The sequence below is a fragment of the Zootoca vivipara genome, chromosome 7, assembly GCF_965207765.1.
Source record: "Zootoca vivipara chromosome 7, rZooViv2.hap1.1, whole genome shotgun sequence".
NCBI lineage: Eukaryota > Metazoa > Chordata > Lepidosauria > Squamata > Lacertidae > Zootoca > Zootoca vivipara.
Genome location: NC_142590.1, coordinates 39753644 through 39779121, shown reverse-complemented (window position 1 = coordinate 39779121; position 25478 = coordinate 39753644). Strand labels below are relative to the sequence as shown.

The window sequence follows — 25478 nt, the reverse complement described above, 5'->3', positions numbered from 1 at the left end:
GAAGAAACAATAAGACTTTAGTCTGAGCAAATGCTCATGTGAATTGGGAAAGGAAGACTGAGGAATTTTTGATGCCCAGCAAGGACCCAAAGGGGAGTGGTTTCCTGCAGACTTCTCACAGGTATGATAAGGTTACAAACAGGGAAAATTATTTGTAGTGTCTGGTGTCTTTTAATGCATGCAGTTTCTGTGAAAGAAATTTCTTTCCCATTTAAATTTGCATGGTCTCTGGAAGTGCTGCTGTGACTGTGGCTCACAAATCACGTTACGTTACAGAGAAAACGTAGCTCTCCCATGGAAAAAACGACAACGTGGAGATAGTGCTTGCTGCTGATTACGGTATCCCAAAGAAAAAGTGGCAGAAAGAGGATAGGAGGGAAATGTGTCACTAAGGGGAATCCCAAGTTGCCCGAAGTCTCACATAATAAAGACCTGTCAGTATACTGAAAACCCAAAGAAAGGGATGGGAGGAATGAATGAATGAATGACATCTGTTCCCCTTTTAAAATTCAAAAACAACAGAGAAAATATTGTGACACCTTAAAAACTAGCAAGAATATTATTTCATTCAGGCAACCCACGTTGGGTAGCCACCGAAATGTAGAATCCAGGATTTGTCAGGCAAAAATGACAAACAGTTCAGGTGGCAGGACTGTCGAGAAAACACAATCTTTGAAACCCTTTGCTCTCTCCACCTCATGTATACCGATTGCTGCTCCCTCCCCTTTTCCTTGTTATTCCTATGAGTTGTGCTGATAAAAAGTGACTGGAAGCTTAATCTTTGTCCAAGCCACTGAATACATACAGCTATTAATTTCTCCCTCTTCTTCTGCCTCCTGCCCCCTCTTCCACTCTCTTCTCTTACATTTTCCCATATGGTGACTTTGGAAAATTCCTCTCTGCATAGGAAAGGACAGGAAATTCTCTTTGGGAGAGAGAGTTGCCTATTCCTCTCCCCCCCTCCCTTTCTAGTTCTGCTGATCACATCTGGAAAGGATCTGACTTGGGAAAGGGGGAAAGTGTTCGGCGCTTCGAGTGTGTAATTGACATGGCATGAGCAAGCGGAGCCTTGGGGGGGCAACAACAGAAACACTTTTCTCCAGACACTCACCACTACCAGCTAAACAAAGGTGAGTTTTTGTTTTCTGCACTTTTTACTCTATGATAATAGCACGATAACTTGGAGGACAGAGAACAGCTGCTTTGACTTTTTTGTTTTTGCTGTGGCTGCTTGAAAACTCATTACGCACACCTAAACATGCATATCCTGCTAATTGGAGGATGTAACAGTGCCTTACAGCAGAGAGCCACAGGCACTATGCATGTCTAATTGCTTTTTCTGGAGATATGTGCTTTTAACAACCCCTGAACCTCCAAGTGCTGCTGGGCACATTCACCACTGGTGCTAAAGATACAGGGCTTTGGGAGGCAGAGATGCTATTCTGGACCTCACCTCAAAACAAAACCAGTATGTTCTGGCTTCTTAAGCAGAAGAAACTTTATACATCTCTCTTGCTGTACTTTGCTGAGACAGGCGGAGGATTTGAGCCAAACTTTGGTGGGCTCTCTGCACAGACTTGAGAGATGAAGCCAAAGTGAGACAACAAACCTAGGATAAGTTTATGTAACAACTTAAAGAGGAGGGGGGAAACCCATCTTAAGGGTTTCTTCAAACCTCAAAAGAAATCAGAAAAGCTTGCCGGGTTTGTCAGTCTTGCCAGCAGATGTTTCTTTATCCCAAGTGTCTTTCTTTGGTACCGGAGTAGAGATTGCTACAAAGGCTCAAGACAGATTGATGTCAGTGGCATGAATTCCTTCTAGCTTCGTAGTGGAGTGGACCAGGCAAAACTCTGCCAAAAAGAAAATGGAATAATCTTTGTATGACTTTATACTCCAATAAAGCACACCTGTGGTCAAATGAGGTGCTCCCACTTTGAAGTGAGTGCAATTGCCATCAAATACCCATCTGACACATTCAGAAATTTACTCATTTGCATTATTATTCCTTTATGCTGTGTGTGTGTGTGTGTGTGTGTGTGTGTGTGTGTGTGTGTGTGTGTGTGTGTAATCTGCAGCATACACAGCATGTCAGGAAGATACCCAGTAGTGGGTGTTACAGTCCCAGAAAAGGAAGTCATTTAAGGTTTCATGATAGAAACTTGATTGTGGACAACAAACAGCTTGGATCTGGTTCGTGAAACTTAGCCAGAACAAAATCCTCCTCTTTGGGGATATTCTGCAGAGAATGGTTTTAACTATTTGCTCTGCCACATGCTTACTGAGTTGTTATGGGCAAAAGCCGCCCGCCCCCTCTGAAAATGGAGAAAACAATAAACAGGGAAGTAACATGCAATTGTTTTGGCTGCATCGAATCATATAATTGGAAGGGATCCTGAAGGTCCTCTAGTCCAACCCCCTGCAATGCACGAATCTCAATTAAAGCATATGGGACAGATGGGCATCTGTTGCACATGGTTAGATAAAGTTACAAGCTGAGTTACAGTAAGCCATGAGAATCAGAGGGTTGAAAGGGCTTAAGGAAGAGGTGGGTTTTAAAGAAGGATTGGAAAGAAATGAGAGGTGGCACCACCCAGGTGTTGGAACTGGAGGAGCAAAGCTCGCAGGCAGCAGGAATGTATTAGGAATGTAACTGAAAAAGAAAGATAATGCAGTGCTTTAGAGGTAAGGGCAAGGAGTTTGTGGCTGGATCTGGGAACAGACAGGATGTTAGTGTAATGATTTAAGGAGTGGAGGACACGTGGCCAGGGTAATGAGAGGTGAATGATTTTGGGAACCAAGTGCAGGATACAGGTGAAGGGGCCAAGGTGAGGCAATGCAAGACCAAATATAAGAATGCAGTAGCCTAGTCAAGAAAGATGCAGATCAGAGTGATTGCAAGGGAACAGATAGGATGCAATGCTGCAACAGGTGATGCAACACAGCAAAAGCGGGTTTAGGGCAGCATGACTGGTTCTGCCACACTGGGCTCTGAGCCTAGGGGACGCTGCAGGGTGTTGCTATGATGTGGATTGAGCAGAACAGAAGGTGAGGGTGTGTGTGTGCCGAATTTTGGCCTTACAGAGGGCATTGCTGAAATTTGAAAGACCAGAGTCTGTTGCTGCAACACGGCGTGTCTATGGCTTGAGTATGGAGAACAAAGGCAACAGGCCTGTTCAACAGGGTGGATGGCAAGATTGTCAATTGATAAGGAAAGAATACAAGGAGAAGTGAAATTGGGAAGAAATGTGAAAATTTCAGTCTTGGACATACTGAGCTTCAAAGGAGGAGGGTGTCACTTGTCAAATCCTAGTGCTGCAGCAATAAGAAAAGCTGCAGCTGTCAACATTTCATCTTTTGCACAGCTGCTAAGGTAAAGAAGCTTTTCTCTTTTCTTTCTGGTGACCCCTCTTGGGAAAGGGAGAAAGCTAAGCATCTTCTTGTATTTGCAAATTGTCCTATGTCGACCTGTGACTTAGCACCAGGTTGGGGAATCTTTTCAGCCCAGTCCTGAGGTCCCCAACTCCTGACGGCATCTGCAAAGCTGAACTGAGAAGGGAGATCCAAGCAAAGCTTGACGTCCTGCTTGGATCAGCTAGACTGGAGTTCCCATTCCAAAACTCCAAAACTCCAGAGTGTCACCATGGTTTGGTAGCTCCTCAGTGGAAATAATCCCAGTGGGGCTTGCATTTGGTGTCAAATTTCAAAAGCATTAAATACAAGCTCCACTTGCCAAGGGACAATCAGAAGTGCATTTTAAGTATTCTGACTGTTTCTTTGCAGGTGCAGTTGTATGTTGTCATATATGGGGTGGGTGGGCATGACGTAGCAATTAATCCACACTTCCAAGCATTTAATCTTCAGGGTCTGGTAGTAAATGAATTTTCAGATGTCCATATTCCTTTGTGCCATTGTAGAGGCTAATGCCTACCTTTAAAAAGACCTGCTATTAACTGATCCCCAACTCATGGATGTTTCCTTGATTTCAGTGGAAATGTACTTAAAGTTCAGATCCCTGTTCCCTGTGCTATGGCTCTTGGCACTTAGCTCCAGCAGGATTCAAGCTCGGAAGAATGCAGACAGCAACGAGTTCCCAGAAGATTCATCAGAACTAATCGACCCAGAACGTAATTCTTTGGCTCCAGATTGTCCTAAAAAATGCACTTGCAATCCAGAAGGAATTGTGGATTGTGGAGGGTTTTCACTGAAAGAATTTCCCATAGATGTACCAGAATTGACAAGTCACCTTTCCTTACAGGTATTGTAAAGCTAAACATGGGCTGCAAACTGTTTGTGGGATCAGACCCACAGTTTTCTTGTAGCTGTTTGTACAGTACAGGGCCTAAAGCAAAGGTATCAAGTCTGGATAAGGGAAAAGGTATTATAAAAATATTGATTTGTGGCCTATTTGTGGAAGAGTGCAGTGTGAGCTAAGGCATTCTTAGCTTATTGCACTAGTCATACAGGGTGCTTCTAGATAGCCTGTTTATTGCACATTCATCCTAGTTTGTTTGCAGGAAGACTAGATGACAACTATTTAATGAACATTCATTCTGACTTATTTGCAGGAGGTTAGATAGTGTAGCATCAAAGCAAGTGTTATCATATATTTCCCCATCACTTTTCTTATCGCAAAAAGTCCAATCTTTGGGGGACACAGGGTTGTTGTGCAAGTCCTCCACATCCTCAATTTAACATCATGTGAGTGTTGCTGTTGTCAGGCTGCAGGATTCAGTCTGGAAGTGCCCCCAGACACTGAGCTATATTATCAGTCAGGATGCAAAATTCTGCACAAACATACGTTGTAAAATTTAGTAACCTTCCACATCCACTATGGCCTGCATCCAAAGAACTGCAGAACTTGTCTGCATGCTTAAGGAATGCTTGGGCTTACAAAATAGCCACCCACAATCCTCTTTTTGAGCGTAAGGGGGTTTTCAAAGCAGTTTGAAATAGGACGTGGGAGTTTGCACTTCAAAAAGAAAATACTCATTTTTCAAAAAATCAGCTGGGCACGCCCAAGTTCTTGGGTGCCTCTAAAGCAACTCTTTGATTCTGGCCCATATGATTTGCCTGGTTCTGTATTGTGCTCTCTCTCTCTGTGCATGTCTTTGCTGCAGCACAAGCAAAAGCTTGTGCTCCAAAGCAGCTGCATCAGCAGAACAGAAGGCTGAACAGCTCCATCCCACCAGCCCATTTTAGAGAGAAGCAATCAATCCTGCCATTCAAATCCAGGTGAAGATTCTCGGAAGCGCCCTTTCGTTTCAGTGGGGAATGTTCCCATGTGCCTCGAGGTCCTGATAAATCTTTTCACTTCTTTCAGAACAATCAGATAGAAGAAATCTTTCCAGAGGAGCTGGCACGTCTTTACAGGCTAGAAACACTCAACTTGCAAAATAATAGACTCACTTCTAAAGGTAAGCTGCAAAAAATCCAGACTGGTCTCTTAACTCCTGATTCGCTGTCTTTCATTGGACTAGGAGGAATGTTGATGCTTACCAATGAGTTGTATGACTAACACTGCATATCGCCCACTAGGAGGAGTGAAATGTAATTTGATCCCCTCTTTCCTTGGCTTAAAGTAACTCTCATAGTATTGTGAAGCCCTAATTTCTGGAACTATATAAGTTTGGTGCTATCCACATGCATGATATGTAAAAGAGCTACATACATACAGAAGATATACAGAGAGAAGAGGGTGGGAAAGACAGAATGAAGGCAAACACTTTTGTGCATACTGTACTTAGAACTCAGTTATAGCTGGGGAGGGATGCAGGTGGTGCTGTGGTGTAAACCACCAAGCCTCTGGTTGGTTGATTGTAAGGTCAGCAGTTCGAATCCCTGCACAGGGTGTGTTCCCATTGCTCTGTCATCTGTTCCTGTCAGCCTAGCAGTTTGAAGGCATACCAGCACAAGAAGATAAATAGGTACTGCTGCAGCAGGAAGGTAAATGACATTTCAGTGCACTCTGACACTCACCACGGCGACCCGTTGCGGCAGAAGCTGTTTAGTCATGCTGGCCACATGACCTGGAAAGCTGTCTGTGGACAAACGGCAGCTCCCTCGGCCTGAAAGCAGAGATGAGTGCCTCACCCCATAGTCAAATTTGACTGGACTTAACTGTCCAGGGGTCCTTTGCCTTTACCTCTACCTATAGCTGGGGATGAAGATTGAAAGGATGTGGGTCACATGGAGGAAGTGGGCTTTGAGGAGGGGTTTGAAGTGGGGAGAGAGATAGCACATGCAGGGACTGTGAAGTTGTTTAAGGCAGGCAGAAGGTGGTTTGGGAACTTCTGCCAAGATCTCATTGAGACAACATGAGGCAATTGCCTCAGGCAATGGGGTTTGTGTGTGTGGATTTGCATTCACAGCCTCCCTTCCCCTCACCCACTGGCCTTGCCATACAGCTACTGCCTGCCCACACAGCTACTCACATTTTATATATGTAGTTCTGCAGAGCCATTCCCTGCTTTGCCCCCCTCTGCCACCACCATGGCCCCCACTTGCTCACCTCTTCCCCTCGTTAACTGCTTTGCTGCTACTAATTTAGCAGTGGCAGCATTGGCCATACCGCTGCTCCCTCTCCTGATTGTTTTGCTCTTGCTATTGAGAGAAAATGTTCTGGGCCAGATGGAGAAATCTCTATCCAAAGTTCTGATGGCGCAGGAAATCTGGGCCCTTCAGACTGAGGCCGGGGGGGGGGAGGAGCCAGAGGCAATAGCATGGCCACTGGTGCCAGCTCATTAGTGGTGGCAAAACAACTAGCAAGGAAGCCGGGAAAGGAGCAGAGAGGGATGCTGGTGCCTGCCTCAAGTGGTGGAACACTTTGTGTTGCCTTTGTCTCTGGATGATTTGCAGCAGGTTGACATAATTTTCAGAGGTGACATCCACACTATAGCTTACGGTAACTCTAACTGTGCCCCTTCCCAAATTATGCTGCTGCAATTAAGAAATCTTGAGGAGAACCCAGGTGTGTGCTTATGTGTGTTCAAGTCTGGGACTGAAAACTAATTAATGGTCCAAGCTTATGTTTGGAAGCACCTTGTTGCCTCCTTCTATGTGAATGTGCATTGTCCCCCTGCTCCCCATGCCAAAAATTCAGTTGGTGGAGAAACTTCAGGTCTACGCTCTCAGTAAAAAGAAGGCCTTTTACTGGAGACCACATTTAAGAGAATAGGAGACCTTTGGTTGTCTGAGGGCAGGCATTGCCAGATAGCATGGGCTTCATGTACATGTCGGTCTTTAGAGATCCATTAAAAATGCTTCACTGAAGAAAGAAAATAGTACCCTGATTATGTACACAAGTACAAATGTTAACCTACACCAGCCTACTCTGCAGATCCTTAAAGGCTACGTCTAATCCACATCTTTTGTAATGACTTGTTTTTATTTTGGGATAGAAGCATGCTCACAGCTGGTTCTATATGTCAAAGGGAGCTTTGGGCTTATATTTGGGGTGGGGGTGGGGGGAGCCGCATAGGAAGCTACTTTTGAAACTGAGGGGGACTTTCAAAAGCAAATTGTAATCTGGAATGACCTGCTGCTCAAAACCCGAAAGAAATTCTCACTGGAAATGGTGAAACCTTTGGGTGTGCTTAAAGAAGTTCTTTGGATTCCAACTTACATAAAGATAAAAAATTAAATACAAATCTGATCTTTCTAGTCATTTTTTAAAGGGGAAGAATGATGATCATAGGTTAAAATCCTTTTTAAAAAATCCTTCCAGCAGCACCTTAGAGACCAACTAAGTTTGTTATTGGTGGAAGGAATTTTTTAAAATTTTGTTTCGACTACGTCAGACCAACACGGCTACCTACCTGTAACTAAAATCCTTTAGTTGCTCATAGGAGACTCCTGAGGGGTACTAATTGTCAAAATATTCCTATTATAATTTGAAGGACTTCCAGAAGAAGTGTTTGACCAGCTGGAGAACTTGAATTACCTGTATCTTGCCAATAATCAGGTAAGCAAAGGTGGTCATTGTAAGAGCTGCTGTTGGTTATGTGTGTATGGACTGGGGACCAGGAACCTTTTTCAGCCATTGGCCACATTCCCTCATGGGGAACCGTGGTGAGAGCAATCAATATTTCTTTTGCACTTATACTGTATTCACCGGATTTTACACCCACCCACCCCCATCTCCACCCAGGCAAATAAGAAGAGCAATGTCATTTCAAGGACACAATCTGGGCAGGCAAAAGCACACAAGGAGGGGGTGGAGCAAAATCAATGAGGGGTATGGCATGGGGTGTGGATAGAGAAGCCCAGAGGGTCACATTTGGCCCTTGAGCTGGAGGTTCCCCACCCTTGGTTGTGAAAAACACTTTACCTAGTTTCCTCATTTAGTATTGCCTGAGGAATTCATTCTTTGCATGAACTGACTGATCCCAGAGAGACGAATGTGTGGATCAGGACAGAGTTATCTATAAATGTTGCAATGCAATTCTTGGCTCGAAAAACATGTAAAACTTATGAAATGCCAATTTCAGAACAAAATACATTTGGAAATGAATATTTTGTGAGAAAATATGTTTAAAAATTCTTATTTAAATGCACACGTTTTAAAGTTAGAAATGCAGATGAATTCAGAAACAAGATGGAACGGACTTATGAAAAAGCACGTGTGAAACCGACATGAGTTGAAAGAGACTGAATCATCCCTTTCTTCGTAACTAAAGAGTAGTTTAGACAGTGGCTTGCTTTTCAACTGTATTCTTTTGGCTTAGAGTGTTAGAACTTTAAAGATGCAGTAGGGACCGTGACGTGCTACAGATAGATATGGTAGCAGTAAACCGTTTCATGCTGTTCCATAGCTGTGGCCATTGAAACTTCCATTTTCCACAGCACCGATTGTATTGGTATAGCAGTAGCTGATCATTGACAATCTGAGTGGTCATCGAATCAAGGGAAACTGCACTGACTCCACCAACTCTTTCAAATGAGTTTACCCTGTTGTGGGTTAGGTGCAGTATCAAACTGCTTCTCCAGTAACAACATGTCCTTTCCTCCCATTTACAGCAATTTTCCATGTAACAGTTTTGGCAGTGAACAGCTGCATAAAAGGAGAACACGAGCCAGGCTGTGACTAATATTCCAGAACGTTTGTGTCCAATTCCACCCCCACCCAGCTCTATGTGATAAAATGGCCATTAACCTCCCTGTTCTTGCTGCAGAAGAAAATTATATCTGAATAATAGAAGCAAAACTTTGAAGATGGTATACACATGCAAACATAGCTTGGTAGCTTTACATATTCAGAACCACGGTGAACATACTGAGAACTGGGACACTGAAGTAAACAGTGCAGTATAGCCAAGGCCCGTACTTAGCATGAGGGCAAGGATATGCTGGAGACAGAATGCTTTCACGTGACTCATGTACTGTTATGTGCTTGGCAACTTTGACTACAAGGCCACATATAAGGCTTGACTATAATATGTACCTATGCCAAACGGAAACAAAAATCTCTGTAGCAGGAAATCTAAAATTCATCCAAGAAAATGTAACTTCTGAAATAGTATTAGAAGTGGGACCTGCAACAAAGTGTTGCAGCGTGGAGTGTTTCTGGTTGGGATGCCAGGCAGCCTGCCATGCCCTTCTCCCGGATTCCATTTCTGTCCCAAAATGTCAACCAGCCTTCTATGAAAACTGAGCATATTCAGTATTCATTGGACTGTTTGGGATGATTCACCCTCACCTCAGGGGTCCCCCCCCCACCATGAAATTGCTTTTGTACTTCTGTAAACACTGGAGCTTCACTGAGCCTGTTGATACATACATACATATATATATATATATATATATATATATATATATATATATATATGGTAGTATCATTTTGGCTATGAAAGCAAAGCATTAAAAGTTACATAAACTGAACGTAAAAAAAAAAGTGGGAATATTGTACACACATTTGCAGTTTGAATCTCCAGAATTTAATTTCCCAACTCATTTTTTAATTTATTTTTAAAGAGACAAATTCTTGGGTCTTTCCTTCTGATAATATATGATAAACCTTAAAGCGATTCAGATCCAGTTCCCCAGCCTTGTGTTATTGGCAGTGTTAGTACTAAATGCAGTACAGTACTAAATTCTTAAAACTATCAGGATTCATAAGTAGGAATTTTGTAAATAAACCACATTAGAAGAGCACACATTTGAATTTTCTGCAAGCAAATTTGTATTAAAAGCATATTCTCTCTGAATAATTTCATTTCTTTCACAATATGTTTTTCCTCTGTTCTGTACAATGCTCAGCTTCCACCAGAGTCCAGACACTAAATAAATATTGAATAATATATTCATAGTTTGTCCATTACAATCCAGCATGCCTGCAGACAAGGTTACAGCTCACATAGTGAACCCGTGGCTTTCAAAGATAGCGTGAGAAGAAGTACCCTTCAGAAATTTGATGAAAACTCAGATACTCTTGTTTTCTCAAGAGATTTTTCCAGGAAAGGTCACTGAACTATTTCTTGAAAGGATTATAAATGTAGCATAACATTTATTTACTCTCTCGATCCACTAACCCCCCCCCCCAAAAAAATAACAAAACAAAATATGTCTCAATACAAACAAAACTCCTTCCAGGGATGCTGAAACAAAAAATTAACTGTTTCCTACAGTGTTAACTTATATTTGTGAGGAAGACAGAAATCCTCACTGCTGTGAGGGATCTCCACTTTTCAGAGCTTGGCCTTGTTAGGTTTCCTCAATGAAACAAATAGCCTGATAATATTTTGTTGCAAAACTTGTTGCAGTTTGAAGCATTATGTCTCAGACAACAATATCCTCTTCTGGCACCATATTTTGTTTTCCAGCTCACGGCGGCTCCAAAATGCCTCCCGAGGACCTTGATCAGTGCTGATTTTGCAGCCAATAATCTTACTAAGATTTACGAGCTCACATTCGGACAGAAGCCAAACCTGAGGTAAACAGAGGGCAACTGTAAGAGGAAGAATGTCACACTGCTTCTGTTGGCAGATGGGGGAAAGTGATTGTATAGTAAAAACCACTTGTGGCCTACAAATTGTAGCCGGAGGAAGAGAATTGTTTATCTTTCAAGTGTTACAGATGGATTAATTCTGGTTGCTTCTGTTGGGTGGCGTTTGTATGCAAATAGCAATTGTGCTGGAAAGTGTCTCAGAATACAGTAACAGAAATTCAGCTCATTGGTTTTGTGGTCGGTTTGTTCAGGAGTAGAGGTTCTCAACATCACCCCTCAAAGATTTGCTAGCGAGTACTTCATAAGCAAGAATAAGGAGGACTACATAGATTAGGTATGTGGCCCAGCATTTGTTGGACTGTAGCACACATCATGCCTGATCATTGGCCATGCTGGCTGAGGCTGATGGGTACAACAACATTTGGAGGGCCACATTTTCTCTATCCAGTAATGAACTCTGATACAGAATTCTCCTCCATAATTTATAGTTGAGGTTACCTTCAGTTTAGGGAGTTTGGTTTTGGGGGGTAAAACTTTCTGTTGGGACTGCGGCAGGAACAAAGAAAACTAGGTGAGTATCAGAGCTTCAATCTTATGTAGTCTTTAAGGTTCAGGATCTGAAGGAATAAAACTAGTGGATCATAATGAAAAGCAATGAGTGGCTCCTCAGGAGGCCTCAGGGCTCTCAGTACTCCAGCAACCAGGGTGGGTTAGTAGCTCCGCATCCAAAAGGATGGCAATGGGTAGCAGTCATCAGCCTGTATCTAAGGCAAGGGCAGGCAACATGACCTGGGGGCTCAGCCCAGTCCCCCTAGATTTCCCATCTGCATCCTCACAATTGATCCCAAGGCTCAACAAGGTGAGGAGGAGCTCCAGATCAACAGATTTTAGAGGTCCTTTTCAGAAAATTTTATGAAACAAAACCAAGTAGCTACTGTATATCTGCACTGATTCCCAACTTGGTCTATTTCCCTTTCCGGTAGGTCAGTGTACCTTCACAACAATAAACTTGAAGATGCTGGGTTACCAGAAAGCATGTTCAATGGTTCTGATAATGTGGAGGTCTTGATCATGTCCAGCAATTTCTTAAAATACGTTCCAAAGAATTTACCATCAGCACTGTATAAACTGCATCTAAAGGTAAGATGGCAATTCTTTTACAGTAGTTCTTCTCCTTGGGGATGGAATTGTATTTCTTTACATGGCAGGAACTCACACTTTGTAAATCTGATTGCTTTGAAATCACCACATGTCTATCTATCTATCTGTCTGTTTTTCTGTCTATCATGTTTCTGGTTTGTGCTCTGTGCCCAAGAGTACCTGAGGTATTCTGTGGCTAGGAGTGCTTATGCCCAGCTTAGGCTTGTTTGCCGGCTACAACCATTTCTGGACTGGCATAGCCTGGCCTCAGCTGTGCACAATCTAGTGACCTGCTTTGACTACTTTATGCACTTTACATGGGGCTACCCTTGAAGGCTGTCTAGAGGCTGCAGCTAGTAGCTGTCAGCTAGCACAGAATGCAGTTGCTATGCTGGAAAATGGGGTACTTTAATGGGACCATGTGACACAGGTCCTGGCCAAATTCAAGGTTTCAGTACTAGCATATAAATCATCATCACCACCATCATCCACAAATTGCTTGGGACCCAAGTACCTAAAATAGCACCTTTCCCAATACCAACCACCTCAGACCCTACAACTGGCAGAGAAGGCCTTGCTGGTAGTACCGCCACTGGTGGCTGCCCAGTTGGCGCTGACATTTAACAGCGCCTTTTCAGTGGTGGTTCCCCAGTTGTGGAATGCCCTCCCTAGTGAGGTGCATCTGTCTCCATCATTATTAATTTTCAGAAGGAATTTGAAAACATTTCTATTTATCCAGGCATTTGTTGGCTGCAGAAAACTGTTTTTTGGCAACTCTAGTATCACTGTACCACCTTAGAGATGTCCACCTTGTACTTTGAGGACTTTGATGTTAGGATGAACAAGCTCATGCTCTACTTCCTGTGTTTCTTGTGGCAGAACAACAAATTGGAGAAGATTCCTAAAGGAGCTTTTAGCGAGCTCTCAGGACTTCGAGAGCTGTATTTGCAGAACAACAAACTGACAAATGAGGGCATGGACAATGAAACCTTTTGGTGAGCATGTTGATTTTCTTCAGTGGATGTCAGCCACATGTACCAGCTCTGTTGCCTTACAGCTATTCTACTTTGTTAATAATTTGTCAACACATTAAGAACAATGCCAACACATCCAATCTATAAGCTGTGTTTTTTTGTGATATTATGGAGTACTGCCACCTCTTCTTTGCTGCCCATGGCATCCATTTTGTGCTGGCATGCACAACATTTTTATCAATATATGACCAATGGCACTTTTTTAAAAATATGCAAAACAGGGCTGCATATGAGCATAACTTTCCCTCTATTTTTGTTAGACACTGCGATTGAATTGATTCAGAAATCGATTAAGTTATCTCTGAAAATAACTGTTCATTTACTGAGCCAATGCAAAGCATGGAAAATAATCCCATACTCTATGCTTCCAAGCACCCAGAATCAAACTCTGATTTTGTTTCCTAGTTTAAAGTTGATGATTAAACCACACTTTCCTGGCTGGGATATAAAGGGAAACTATGGCTTAATCACTATGGAGGTCTTTCATTAGATCATATGAGTAGTTAGAGGAGGGAGCATACCGTAAATATTTTTGCAGAACACTTAAGTTCAAATCAAAAGCTACTAAGTTGTTAGGTTTAGGCCAGGCATCCCCAAACTGTGGCCCTCCAGATGTTTTGGCCTACAACTCCCACGATCCCTAGCTAACAGGACCAGTGGTCAGGGATGATGGGAATTGTAGTCCAAAACATCTGGAGGGCCGAAGTTTGGGGATGCCTGGTTTAGGCTATAAAGTGGAGGTGGGTCTAGTTTTATCATTAAATGGAGCATGTGGAAGATATGAGCAAAACTCACCTCCCCACCCTTGCCTCCCCCTCGCCATTTTCTAGCTGCTTGAAGATTTTTTTCATAGCTGTCTCACTTCCAGTATTGGGACAGTAATTGGTGTGACAATGATTTGCAAGCTCAGTGGGTAGGAAACAGAGCAAGAGGCTCAATCGATTCATACAAAGGGTAGGGGTCCTGTTTGTACCCCAGATCAGGAATAGCCAAAGTGATATTCTCCAGATGTTGTTGGATTACAACTCTCATCATTCCTGACTGTTGGCCATGCTATCTGGTGCTGATGAAACCCAACAATCAGCTAACCTTGCTTCTGATATTGTTAGACTCCATCTTACATCAACCCCAGCAAGCTTGCCTAAAGGTCAAGGATGATGAGAGATGGAGCCCAGCAACAGCTGGAAGGGCACAAGTTTGTCACCCCACATTATGGATTTCCATTCACTTTTTTTAAAAAAAATGTTTAACTGAGAACATTCATTTCACCCCTTTTTCTTCCAAGGAAACTTTCGAGCCTTGAGTACCTGGATTTGTCCAGCAATAACCTTTCCCAGATCCCAAGTGGCTTACCTCGAAACATCGTCCTTCTTCACCTAGAGAAGAATGCAATTAAGTCAATAGGCAGGGATGTCTTGACCCAGATCAAGAACCTGGAATACCTTCTGCTTCACAATAACAAGTTGAAGGCCCGGGGGATCCACCCTCAGGCTTTCCATGGCCTGAAGAAGTTACACACAGTCCACCTGTACAACAACCAGCTGGAAAAGATCCCCAGTGGGCTGCCCAGACGGGTTAAAACTCTTATGATTCTTCACAACCAGATATCAGAAATTAGCAGAAATGATTTTGCTACCACTTATTTTATGGAGGAGCTAAACCTTAGTTACAATAAGATCACCAGCTCACAGATTCATCGGGAGGCTTTCCGTAAGCTGAGGCTACTGAAATCCTTGGATCTTTCAGGCAATAATCTCAATACCATGCCTTATGGCTTCCCAAAGAACCTGCTAAGCCTGAAGTTGAAAGTGAACGAGATCAGCTCTATTCCCAGGCACACGTTATCTGGGATGTCAAAGCTGCAGGAGCTGTATTTGAGCAACAACAAATTGAAAGTCGGTTCAATATACAGTGGGTCGTGGCAGGATCTCACCAGTCTCAAGGTACAAGCATATCACTGATATTGTGCGACTCTTTCATTTAGACATAAACACAGAAAAAAGTCAATACATCAGCAAAGAAATCCAACTTCCGTAATTGAAATAGATTTTGCAAAGAGAAGGAATTATGCAAGTATACTTATTATGAAAAGAAAAGGAAGTTGAATGTTGTGTTATTTCACCACAGAATCTGAAAGCTTGCGGCAAGATCTAAGGGCAGTACATAAAGGCAAAGGGGGGGCATAGGTGATTGAGATGCAAAAAATGGATGGCAAGAATTATAAAGAGAGAAAGAGTTGGTGTTGTACAATAGCATTTCAAAGAGAGATTTTCAAGGCCTCCACTTGGCTTTATGTGACTAGCAATTATATGCTTAACAGTACATGTAAATGAGTTCAGTTTTCAAGTGTAATAATTTAAATTTGAAATTGGTTTGAGGTAATGGACTTCATTTGCAGAAGTACAGTTTTCAGCTAAGATTGTGAATCTCTGGATCAGAGTGAACACTGTGTGTAAAACTCAAGGAAATGGAAGCAGGGAACTGGGAAATATTTTTCTCCTCTGATCTAAAGATTGGTCCAAATGGGCTAGTTACAGATGTAAGAAATTCTACCAGGATGTTACACTGGGTGGGATCGTATTGGTGCAGAAAAGCTATATGTTTTGGAAGTTGGTTTTCAGTAGGGATGTTGGAGAATTCCATCAAAAACAGAAACAAGAGTGGAAATCCCCACAGTTTGCATGTTCATTAGAGGTTAGGAACAGAAATCACATAAGCGAATATGAGCAGTGTTCAGTGTCATTGGGTTTTTTCGTACACAAATGTTACGTACATAATTACATTATTTGCTGTATTGTGTTTGACATTTCCCTTCCAATGAAATGCATTTAAATTAATTTCCTAAGTTTTGGCCACAGCAGATAGTGAGACTAATAATAACAGATTTTAGTGAAAGCTGAACTGCAGTGCAAAGGAAACAGTGCTGACTGCAATGAACCCAGGATAGAGCGGAAGTCATTGTCTCCTTACATCTCTACGTTTCACTCAGATGACAAGCCTGCAGAGCTGTTTCCAGATACAGTATGAAAAGAAGAAATATATCATAAATTTTCTCAGGAAAAGGTGTCTTCAGAGATATTTAAGCTCGGCTCTAGAACCTACTGGTTACCTGGTTACACCTGAGACAGGATGGTCATTGGAAGACTCCAGCATCTGCACAGATTTCTTATGTTGCTCTTCCATAAAGATCTATTGAGAAGGTCCTGCTAGTATAAAGTTTAGAGAACCAGGGTTATATGAAAATACATTCTTGGTGGCTGCTTCACAGCCATTAAACTCTCCTGGAGACCCCCAAATTCTGAACCTGAGCTTTTTTTGGGAAACATTGCAAACCCTTGTCACAAAGTATAGCTTACTGTAACTTTGGTTAAAACGGAAGAGAGGAGGGCATATGTTAAAATGGCTCTCACACTAGGCTCTATAGTTCATTAACACACCCACCCACCTTTGTGGTCTTGCAATCTATATTAAAAAGTTAGTGGTTATTGAAGACACAGATTATTACACTGCCCCCCCCCACCAGATGAGACAGGTGAGAAACTATAAGTTAATGAATATGGGTTTAGGTGTCAACCGTGGGTTTTATTGTCATTTATTTTGCCCTTTAAACAACTATGTTTTTCTTGGTTCCAGTTGGGGCCAAAAAGCAAAAGTGCTCAAGTGGCATATTTAGCCAGAAACTGGCTGAACTAGTTTTTCATAGAAAGATGTTTTTGCGTGATTTCCAGCTCTGTTTCTCCAAAGCCAAATATATTGAGTAATCTTTGTGTGAGAGCTTGAACTTCTGGCTGCTTCTCCAGTCTGCTGATTCCAGTCTGTAATGTTCTTTAGAAAGGCAGAATCCTTTAATTATATAAATTTAATATTTAGCTCCTTTTCTTTTGAGTAAGGCCCTGTAGCTGGGGGCGGGGTAGGGAATTGGAGCACTCCCTGCTAGGTGGAATTATCCCCCCATGGGTTGTTCCTTTTTTCTTATTAATATATACATATACATAAATACACACACACATTGGATATTCATTTAAGTTAATTTTATATTAACTTGAACTTTGCATAACCTGTGATGTAATTTAATTGGAGTTGAATTACCAGGCAATCAATGTTAATGTTGGCTAATGGCTAACTCCATGACCTCATCAGTCAATCAATGAGGTAGAAGTTAAAGTTAGGGTTGCCAGACTCAAAAGAGGACAGGATCCCTGTGCCTTTAATTGCCCTGCTCTCTTTTGAGTCTGGAAACCTTAAAGAGAAACCAGCAGACCCTTTGTTTAATTTCCAAGCAAAGGGTCTGCTGGTTTCTCTTTAAGGTTTCCAGACTCAAAAGAGAGCAGGGCAATTAAAGGCACAGAAGTCCTGTCCTCTATTGAGTCTGGCAACCCTAGTTAAAGTGAATACACATTTCAGCTGTACCCAGTTAGCAGACAGTTAAGATCAAACTTTGACGATGGTGGTAGCTGACCAAAAATATAAGAAAAGATGTAATCATGTTAACAATAGTCTAAAAATAAAAATAAATCTGGTATTGAGACAATCTGTAGGAAGTCACTGAAAACAAGACCACTTCACAAAGATAGCAAGGAAGGAAACTCTGGGCTGGTTGAGTCCTCAGCCCACTTGTAGCAAATTTCTCCACCATCCCCACCCCTCACAGAGCTGCAATTCCTCCCCTCCCCCACCTTAGCAAACTACAGTTCCCAGGATTCTTTAGGGGAAGTCATGGGTGTTAAATGTTTATCATAAAATCAATAATTTTTTAAATAAATAAATAAATAAATGTATGTATGGTGTATACACAGACTTAGACTTACAGTACTTGCAAGTAAACAAGTGCTTCCTTCTATAATAACATTCGTTTCTCTGTAAAAATGCTTGCATGCAAGTATGTGAATTGTGCTCTTCGTGAACAACCTCAGTGGCTCAGGCTGGAGAGGTTACTGTGAGACAGCTCACTCAGGAAGTTACCGGTAGTATCTGTGTTTGGAGAATATTCAAGTTTTTGCCTGGGGGAAAGCCCTCCAAGTCTACAGTAGGAGCAAACAAGCTTCAAATGCAAAGTTGTGAGTGACGTCACAAGTCACTGGGCCATTCTCCTCCCTGTGCCCTACTCATGTGTCCAGAATTCTGAGCATCAAATGCCAAACCCTGTTGTGCATGCTGCAGATTCAACAGCAGCTGCAGCTGTTACTGTTCAGCCGTCAGAACAAAGCTACAGGAAACGGGCCAAGAGGAAGAAAGCTGATGCAGAGGCAACCAAGGAGGGAAGCTGAGACTGCTGCTCACTTGTTGCTATGGCCACATTTCAATACAAATGTCCAACATTAGGTGGGCCAAAAGAAAGGGTAACTGACTAGGACGAGAGGCAGGGACCTGAAAGAATGGTTTACAAGGCACAGGAGAACATGCAATAATCCAAAGGACCAGAGAAGGGGAAATCAAGGGCCAAAAGAAATAAAGCTGGGCAAAAGACAGTTGGGAAGAGGAAAGATCCTACATATTCAGCTACAGGGCACTGGTGTGGCCACATTAATGAACTTGCTTCCAAGCATTTTGTGGGCGCGTGTAATGAAATTAGGCTGAAATCCTAGTATACTTCCCTGGGAATAGGGGAGAAATCCATTTCAGTTCACACTTAAAGGCGACCTTACCTAATTTGTGCTTTCCAAAACAATACACACAACGCTTGCTTTGCATGCATGGGGGTTATGTTCCAGACCCTGTGCGTGTTGGCAGGACCTGCATAAAGAGTTCCACCAGTCGTAGCCTTGCTTACACAAATTTCAAGTGCCTAGGTACTCAACATTTTTGTATAATCAATCTAGCCCATTTCAAAGCAAACTGATTTCCATTAATTACTTCCAGCTAATGTTGTGCTGTCTGTTTTTTCTTTCAGACATTAGACATGGCTGGCAATCAGCTGGCTTCTATTCCATCTGATTTGCCAGAATCTCTAGAGTATCTGTACCTCCAGAACAACAAGATTACCACAGTGCCAGAAGATGCCTTTGAATCCACACCCAACATAAAGGGAATTTATCTCAGGTTTGTAGTTCAGAAGAAAGGTTGTCCTGTCTGACCGAGGTGCATCCAGTCAAGGGGAAAGCTGAGAAAACTCTTCTTTGGAACACCTAAAGTGTTTAGACATGGTGGGATTTGTTGCATTTTAAATTGAACAATGGAATACCACCACTCTTGTCATTAAGAGTCTCCTCTGTTTTATAAGCAGTTGAATATGTGGCATGAGGAGATGCAGTTCAAGAAGTCCCAAGCCCTCTCTTGATCATGCAGAACCTAGCTGTGTGATTGTTGAATTCTGGCCATAGCCCTTTGCAGGTAACCAGAGTACAAATGACCAGAGACCCACATGTTCAGATTACTTTTGCTATTCCAGATGTGGACATAAGGAGAGTTCTACTGGATCAGACCAAAAGTCAATCGTGCTTTCACAGTGGGCAACTAGATGCCTATGGGAAGCCTATAAGCAGAACATGAGCATGATAGCATTCTCCAAATCATGTTCTGCAGCAGCTGGTATCCAGATGCATTCTGAATTATGACTAGTCAACCAAGTTGGGAGCCATCACTAAATTTTGTGAAAGTAAGTTCCATCATTTAGCTATGCAGTATGTGACAAAATACTTCATTTTGTCTGTCTAGGAGGCTAGATGGATTGTCTCTAATTGGTGTTAAAGGTAAAGGTAAAGGGACCCCTGACCATTAGGTCCAGTCGTGACCGACTCTGGGGTTGTGGTGCTCCTCTCGTGTTATTGGCCGAGGGAGCCAGCGTACAGCTTCCGGGTCATGTGGCCAGCATGACAAAGCCGCTTCTGGCGAACCAGAGCAGCACACGGAAATGCTGTTTACCTTCCCGGTGTAGTGGTACCTATTTATCTACTTGCACTTTGAAGTGCTTTCAAACTGCTAGGTTGGCAGGAGCTGGGACTGGGCAACGGGAGCTCACCCCGTCGTGGGGATTCCAACCGCCGACCTTCTGATTGGCAAGCCCTAGGCTCTGTGGTTTAACCCACAGCGCCACCCGCATCCCGGTGTTAGTTTGCCCTCAATAGAGACACTTTACGCTGTCCAAGCTAAGAGAGCAGAGGGAATTGTTGCAGACCCTTTGCATCCTGGTCATCATCTGTTTGATTTACTGGTACTTCCATCTAGATGTCGCTACAGGACTCTATACACAAAAATGGCTAGGCACAGGAACAGGTTTTTTCCTTGTGCCATCAAACTGTTAAACTCGTCGTTGGGTAGTGGAAGGGGAAGCCAGATGTGGGGTGGGGTTCCTTTGCTGTGCTGTTGTATTGTATTGTGAGTGGAATAGTGTTTGTATGAGGTACATTTTTTACATTGTAATGTAGTTGAAGCAAAATTCCAATTATGCTTGGTACTTGGCCAAAAAATTATTCCTTATTCCTTCCTCTATCAGGGCTGTCCAGAAGGTAGATTGGGATCTACTGGTAGATCTTCGGGTTAATAGCAGTTTGATTATGATGGAACAACCTCCCCCCTCACTCCTCCTGCATGTGTTCTCCTGACATCCCCACAACTGATTGAGGGGACTTGGGGTTGAGAAATTTTACAAACAGGAGCACTTGCACTGGCTCCTGCTAGTGGGACTGGATTCATTGGCAACCCGGGGTTAAGTTCCAACACCAGCAACTCTCTCTTTTTATCTTCAAGGTTTAACAAGATTGCCTTCAATGCAGTAAAAGAAAGCACATTCCAGAGGCTGAAACATCTACAGGTGTTGGACATAGAAGGAAACTTTGAATTCAGCGATCCTTTGAAGAATAGGGACCATTCGGATGAGAAAATGGAAGAGGAGGAGGAAGAGGAAGAACAGGAGGTGGAAGAATAATGAAGATAAACTTCGATTGAACCAAGTGTATCACATGGTAGAAAATTACTTTCAATGCTTTTCTAGTTATGCTGTCTCTTTACATGACCTGCTTTTCTACGGCAGCCTCAGCCAGTACACTAAATAATATTTGTGACCCAATTCTGTTAGTGGTTGGGTTGACAGATAAATATATATGAAGGTGCATGAATGTGTGCTGGTACAATGTCAGAAGTGGATACATCACCAGGTGACCAAGGTGTTGCATAGGGATAGCAATATGTGCCCCGACAGTAATGACTAATACCTTGTGGCTTTCTGGAATGGCACAGTTGACTCACACATAGTGCTTGTATGTTTGCTGTAGTTACATCAGTTCTCATTCCCGATCCTGCAGCTCAGATGTACTTTCAGTTCATAACCACTGTGGGATAGCATTATTCCTATATGAGTGTGTCCTGGGAGTATAGAAAACAGTCTCTCTGTGGCTATCTCTATGCACTGGCCATACTTGCAATGGCACATAAAGAGGTACCGTATTTCTGTGGTTCCTGTGCAGCATAAAACGTAAGAAGCTGTTGTCTCTTGAATCAGATGAACCTTTGGTCCATCTAGCTCAGTACTGTCTACACTGATTGGCAACAGCTCTCCAGTGTTTTTGAAAGGAGTTTCTCTGGCATCTAGCTGGAAATGTTAGGAATTAAACCTGAGCCCTTGGGCATGGAAGTGCTCTACCACTGAGCTATAGCCCTTTCCAAGTTTTTAACACTTCTTTTTTCCCAAAGGCCTGTAAAAGCTTGAGTCTGGGGATTATTTGGAAGACTTGTTTTTATTCAAGCTTTTATTTTCTTTTTCATTTTTAATGAGATTCTTAAGTCCTTTGCTTCTGATTTACTTGTTACTAACCACCCTGGATAACTGGTTAGAGCAGGCTTTATAAAATCTAAACGGATACATTTCTGCCTTTGCAGAAAGTTCTTAACTGCATTTTGAAAGGTAGCTGCCAGTGTTACGAACTGGGGTAAAAATAAACGAATAATGAGCTGGGATGAACATGCAACAAATACATGATTAAAATTTTGATTCTCATGTTTTTCAGGAACTCCTTCAGCAAAGCGGCATGCATTCCTGTGTTTATGTATCTATATATATCTGTATCTCCATAGATATACAGAGAGCACTTACCAAACAGTGCAACGAATTTCATGCAGGCGGTTGGCTCATGTGATGATGCTTGGCCAGGCCAGTTGAAGAGAGTCTGCTAATGTTGGGGGGGAGACCCCTAAGTGCCACCCCATATCTTATACTTCATCTTGTCCAAGTACTTTCTGGATCATCAGGGATTCTGGGGGAATTTTCAAAAGCTGGCTTTTGTTCCCCTTCTTTCACTTCTCTCACAGTTTTCCTATGCTAATGAAAGCGAAACTCTTTAGAGCAAGTTCCCTCAATCAGTGTTTCTGTGTCACTGCGTTTCAATGAACCACTGCGCTCAATGATGGGAGAAGGGAGAGTATTCCGTGTGGTTTTGTTTTGTAGAGCAACTTGAGGCATCTGAGAACCATCAGATGGCAAGAAGACTGACTTACCACACTGGACATTTCTGTCCCCCTTTTTTGGTTCAGTTCAGTATGTATATTTGGATTAAGAAAGAAATCCTATTAAGGCTGGATCCCATATATAATTTATCCCCATTCCCAAAGCCTGCAATATGCACCCACCTTTATGAAGGTTTAAAATATCAAATTATTCTGTTTTGTGAAAATTAAAATATATTTTTGCCTTTGAGAGATTTGTCGAAGTTCCTTTGTGTGTGGGGGGGGGGGTGCAGGGTGGTTGCTAATATCCCTTGGACAAAGGAAATCATATGGACATATGAAGTTGGTCCATCTAACTTGGTACTGCCCAGTCTATTGGTCTTCAATTAGTGGGTTGGGACCCACCACTGGATTACAGTTTGACCTAAGGTGGGTCACAACAACACTGTACAAAAATAGAATAAAAAGAAGTGGATCCCCAAGTACATTTTTGGAATGTACCTCTCCCTAATTTTTCTTTAAGAAATATTGTCTTTGATGCCTCTTCTCATTTGGGTTCTCAGCTTCCACACGTGGGCACACCCTGAGAAACAGTGTTTGTTGACAAATCATGTCTTATGTTGGCTTGTTCAGGCTGTCTAACAAATGGGTAGATCCACACCATACATGCAGAGCACATTCAAAGCACATGACTTGCCCCATAGAATCCTGGGAACTGTGATTTCTCCTTCACCAGGCAACAGTTCCCAGCAGCCTTAAGAGAACTACAGGATCCTTTGGGGAAAGTCAATTGGTCTAAATGTGTGTTGAATGTGCATGTGACTATAACTGTGGAAATCTGATTTTACAGTGGAGAGTTGTTTCTTTTTACTGCTCACAACCTTATTTGAAGTTCCTGTGCACAATTTCTTATATATATATTGATGTCTCCCCTCCTTTCTTCCCAAACACACTTTAGCTTTTTACATCTCTTGACAAGTGGATAAGCAGCACTGTTTCTGTTGGGGCTTAGCAAAGAGCTTGGAACAAGAGAAGCATTTGAAATCCAGAAAGAGAGGTTTCTAACTGTAGACCAGCAGGGAAAACACCTGATAAAAATCTGTGCCAACCAACCTTGCCAAGAAATCTTGACTTTAGGATGGCCAGCTACTTCCTTCCCAACCTGGGCCTCTGCAAATGATCATGTTATTGCACAATGCAAATGCAGCTGTTACTCAATTGACCAAAGGATCTGGGGCAAAGACGAGATTGAGAGAGAGAGAGAGAGACACCCAGATATCTTTAATTAAGGCAGGGTTTCTGTTGCAGGGTCGCCTCATGTTTCTTAACCCTTTAACTGTAATATTTTCTTTAGGAAATGTAATATCTGCTTGCAACTAGAGAGCCACTTGCAATCTGAAGGGCAGGGTAGAATGTGGGTGCCAAGTGTCATTTTGATGAGTTTTGGTGATGCCACCAGTGCACTATTTCAAAATTTTGATGCACATGGTCACAGATTATGGGAGTTGTAGCCCAAAACATCTGGAGGACAGCATGTTAGCTGCTCCTGTGCTATATTCCAGCTCGGTAGTAAAATTCCCGCTGCTTTTTCCTTAAATTCACCAGAAAGTTCACTATCTGTGTAAGTGTGTGTGTTTGTTTAGACTTTGGACTCCAGGCAACCTCTTTATTGAGCATTCAACCTGATTTGTTTGCACAATGCTTACCTATGTGGTAGTGGTTAGACTCTATTGAGGACTGGTTTTGATTTGTTTCTCAGGACAGTCATTCATCCAGCATCCATCCAGATCTGCAGGGTGTGTTCACATCTCTCTGTTAATCATTAGTTTATCTCACACATTTTACCTTCACTTGCATTTTTTTAAGCAGATTTGCTGAGCTAGTACAAAAGAGTGCTTTAACCCACTTTAATTATGCCAGCCTAAAAGTTTGACGGGCACTTGAATTCCTCCCGCAAAGTACCAGCAGCCTGGAGACACCCATACATAGTGATAGACCTCTAGGTACATCTTGTTTCTTCTCTGTGTGTCACATAGGTACCGATGTAGCCTTAGATATCTTTAGCAGCCACAGAGAATACTCCACAACTTGATCCCAAAGTCCCTTAAATTAAGCCCAGAGAAGCTGAGCTGCTGTGGTAGTCCTAAAGCTAAGGGCCTCATTTGTAATCCCCTTTGCCAAAGGCAGCACACTTCCAGCCCTGACCATCTGCTCACAATGCAGCACTGCTGCTATTAGTAGAAGATAAATCTGTATAACAATGGATATAAACAACCCTTTTAGCCAGACGGGTTTTTTTTTGTCTATTTAGATGCTCAATAATATGGTGACACCAGTGGGCAAATTTATTTGTTATTTGCTCAATTTTTTTAGCTGGGGTTCATCAAAACATCCCAGGGTGGCATATATAATAAATACAAGAATAAATACAATGAAATTGTATCAGCCGGATCTCACAACAGCTAAATATATCACAATATCTGATGCTAGAGTACACCAAACATTCACAGATCCTTGGGTAATGAGATGTGTCTTCAGGCTCTATCTAAAACTGAGAACTAAGGAGACCAATCAGATGTCCTGGGGGTGGGCATTCCAAAGATGGGATGCCACCACCCAGAACACCCTGCAGTGCATCAGCCCGTGGTGAACTCCACCTATTGCTGGGACTGCAGCAGCCTCCCACCTTGGCAGATCTTAAGGCTTGGGTTGGTAGATATCAGGACAGGCACTCCTTCAACTATCTGAGACCCAAGAACCTTAAACTGGGCCCAGTAGGCTATTGGTGCCAGTGCAGTGTGTGCGCAGGGTCAGTGCTATATGACTTCAAATAAGCATACCACTCAACATCCTGACAGCTGCATTCTGCAGCAGCTGCAATTTCTGGAGCATCTTCAAGGTCAGTCCCATTTAGAGCGCAGGACAATAAACTAATTAGTAAAGCATGGAGCACCATGGCAAGGCTATCCTGATCCAGGAATGCT

General features: G+C 42.5%; 1 protein-coding gene across 3 annotated transcripts; it reads left to right on the top strand.

The window, feature by feature from the left end:
* PODN (podocan) lies at positions 1–22744 on the top strand. 3 transcript variants are annotated; one of them, XM_035123726.3, is made up of 12 exons: positions 1–121; positions 908–1130; positions 3987–4255; positions 5321–5414; positions 7896–7960; positions 10818–10927; positions 11926–12082; positions 12962–13077; positions 14402–15059; positions 19007–19155; positions 20803–21017; positions 22059–22744. In XM_035123726.3, the coding sequence occupies exons 3-11, from the start codon at positions 3992–3994 to the stop codon at positions 20978–20980; spliced, it is 1791 nt and encodes a 596-aa protein (XP_034979617.2). In that variant the 5' UTR covers positions 1–121; positions 908–1130; positions 3987–3991; the 3' UTR covers positions 20981–21017; positions 22059–22744. The 3 variants fall into 3 exon arrangements, with proteins under 3 accessions (XP_034979617.2, XP_088530176.1, XP_088530177.1); XM_088674050.1 differs by lacking the exon at positions 908–1130 and having other exon boundaries at positions 11–121; XM_088674051.1 differs by lacking the exon at positions 1–121 and having other exon boundaries at positions 22126–22260.
* Positions 22745–25478: the final 2734 nt, after the last annotated feature.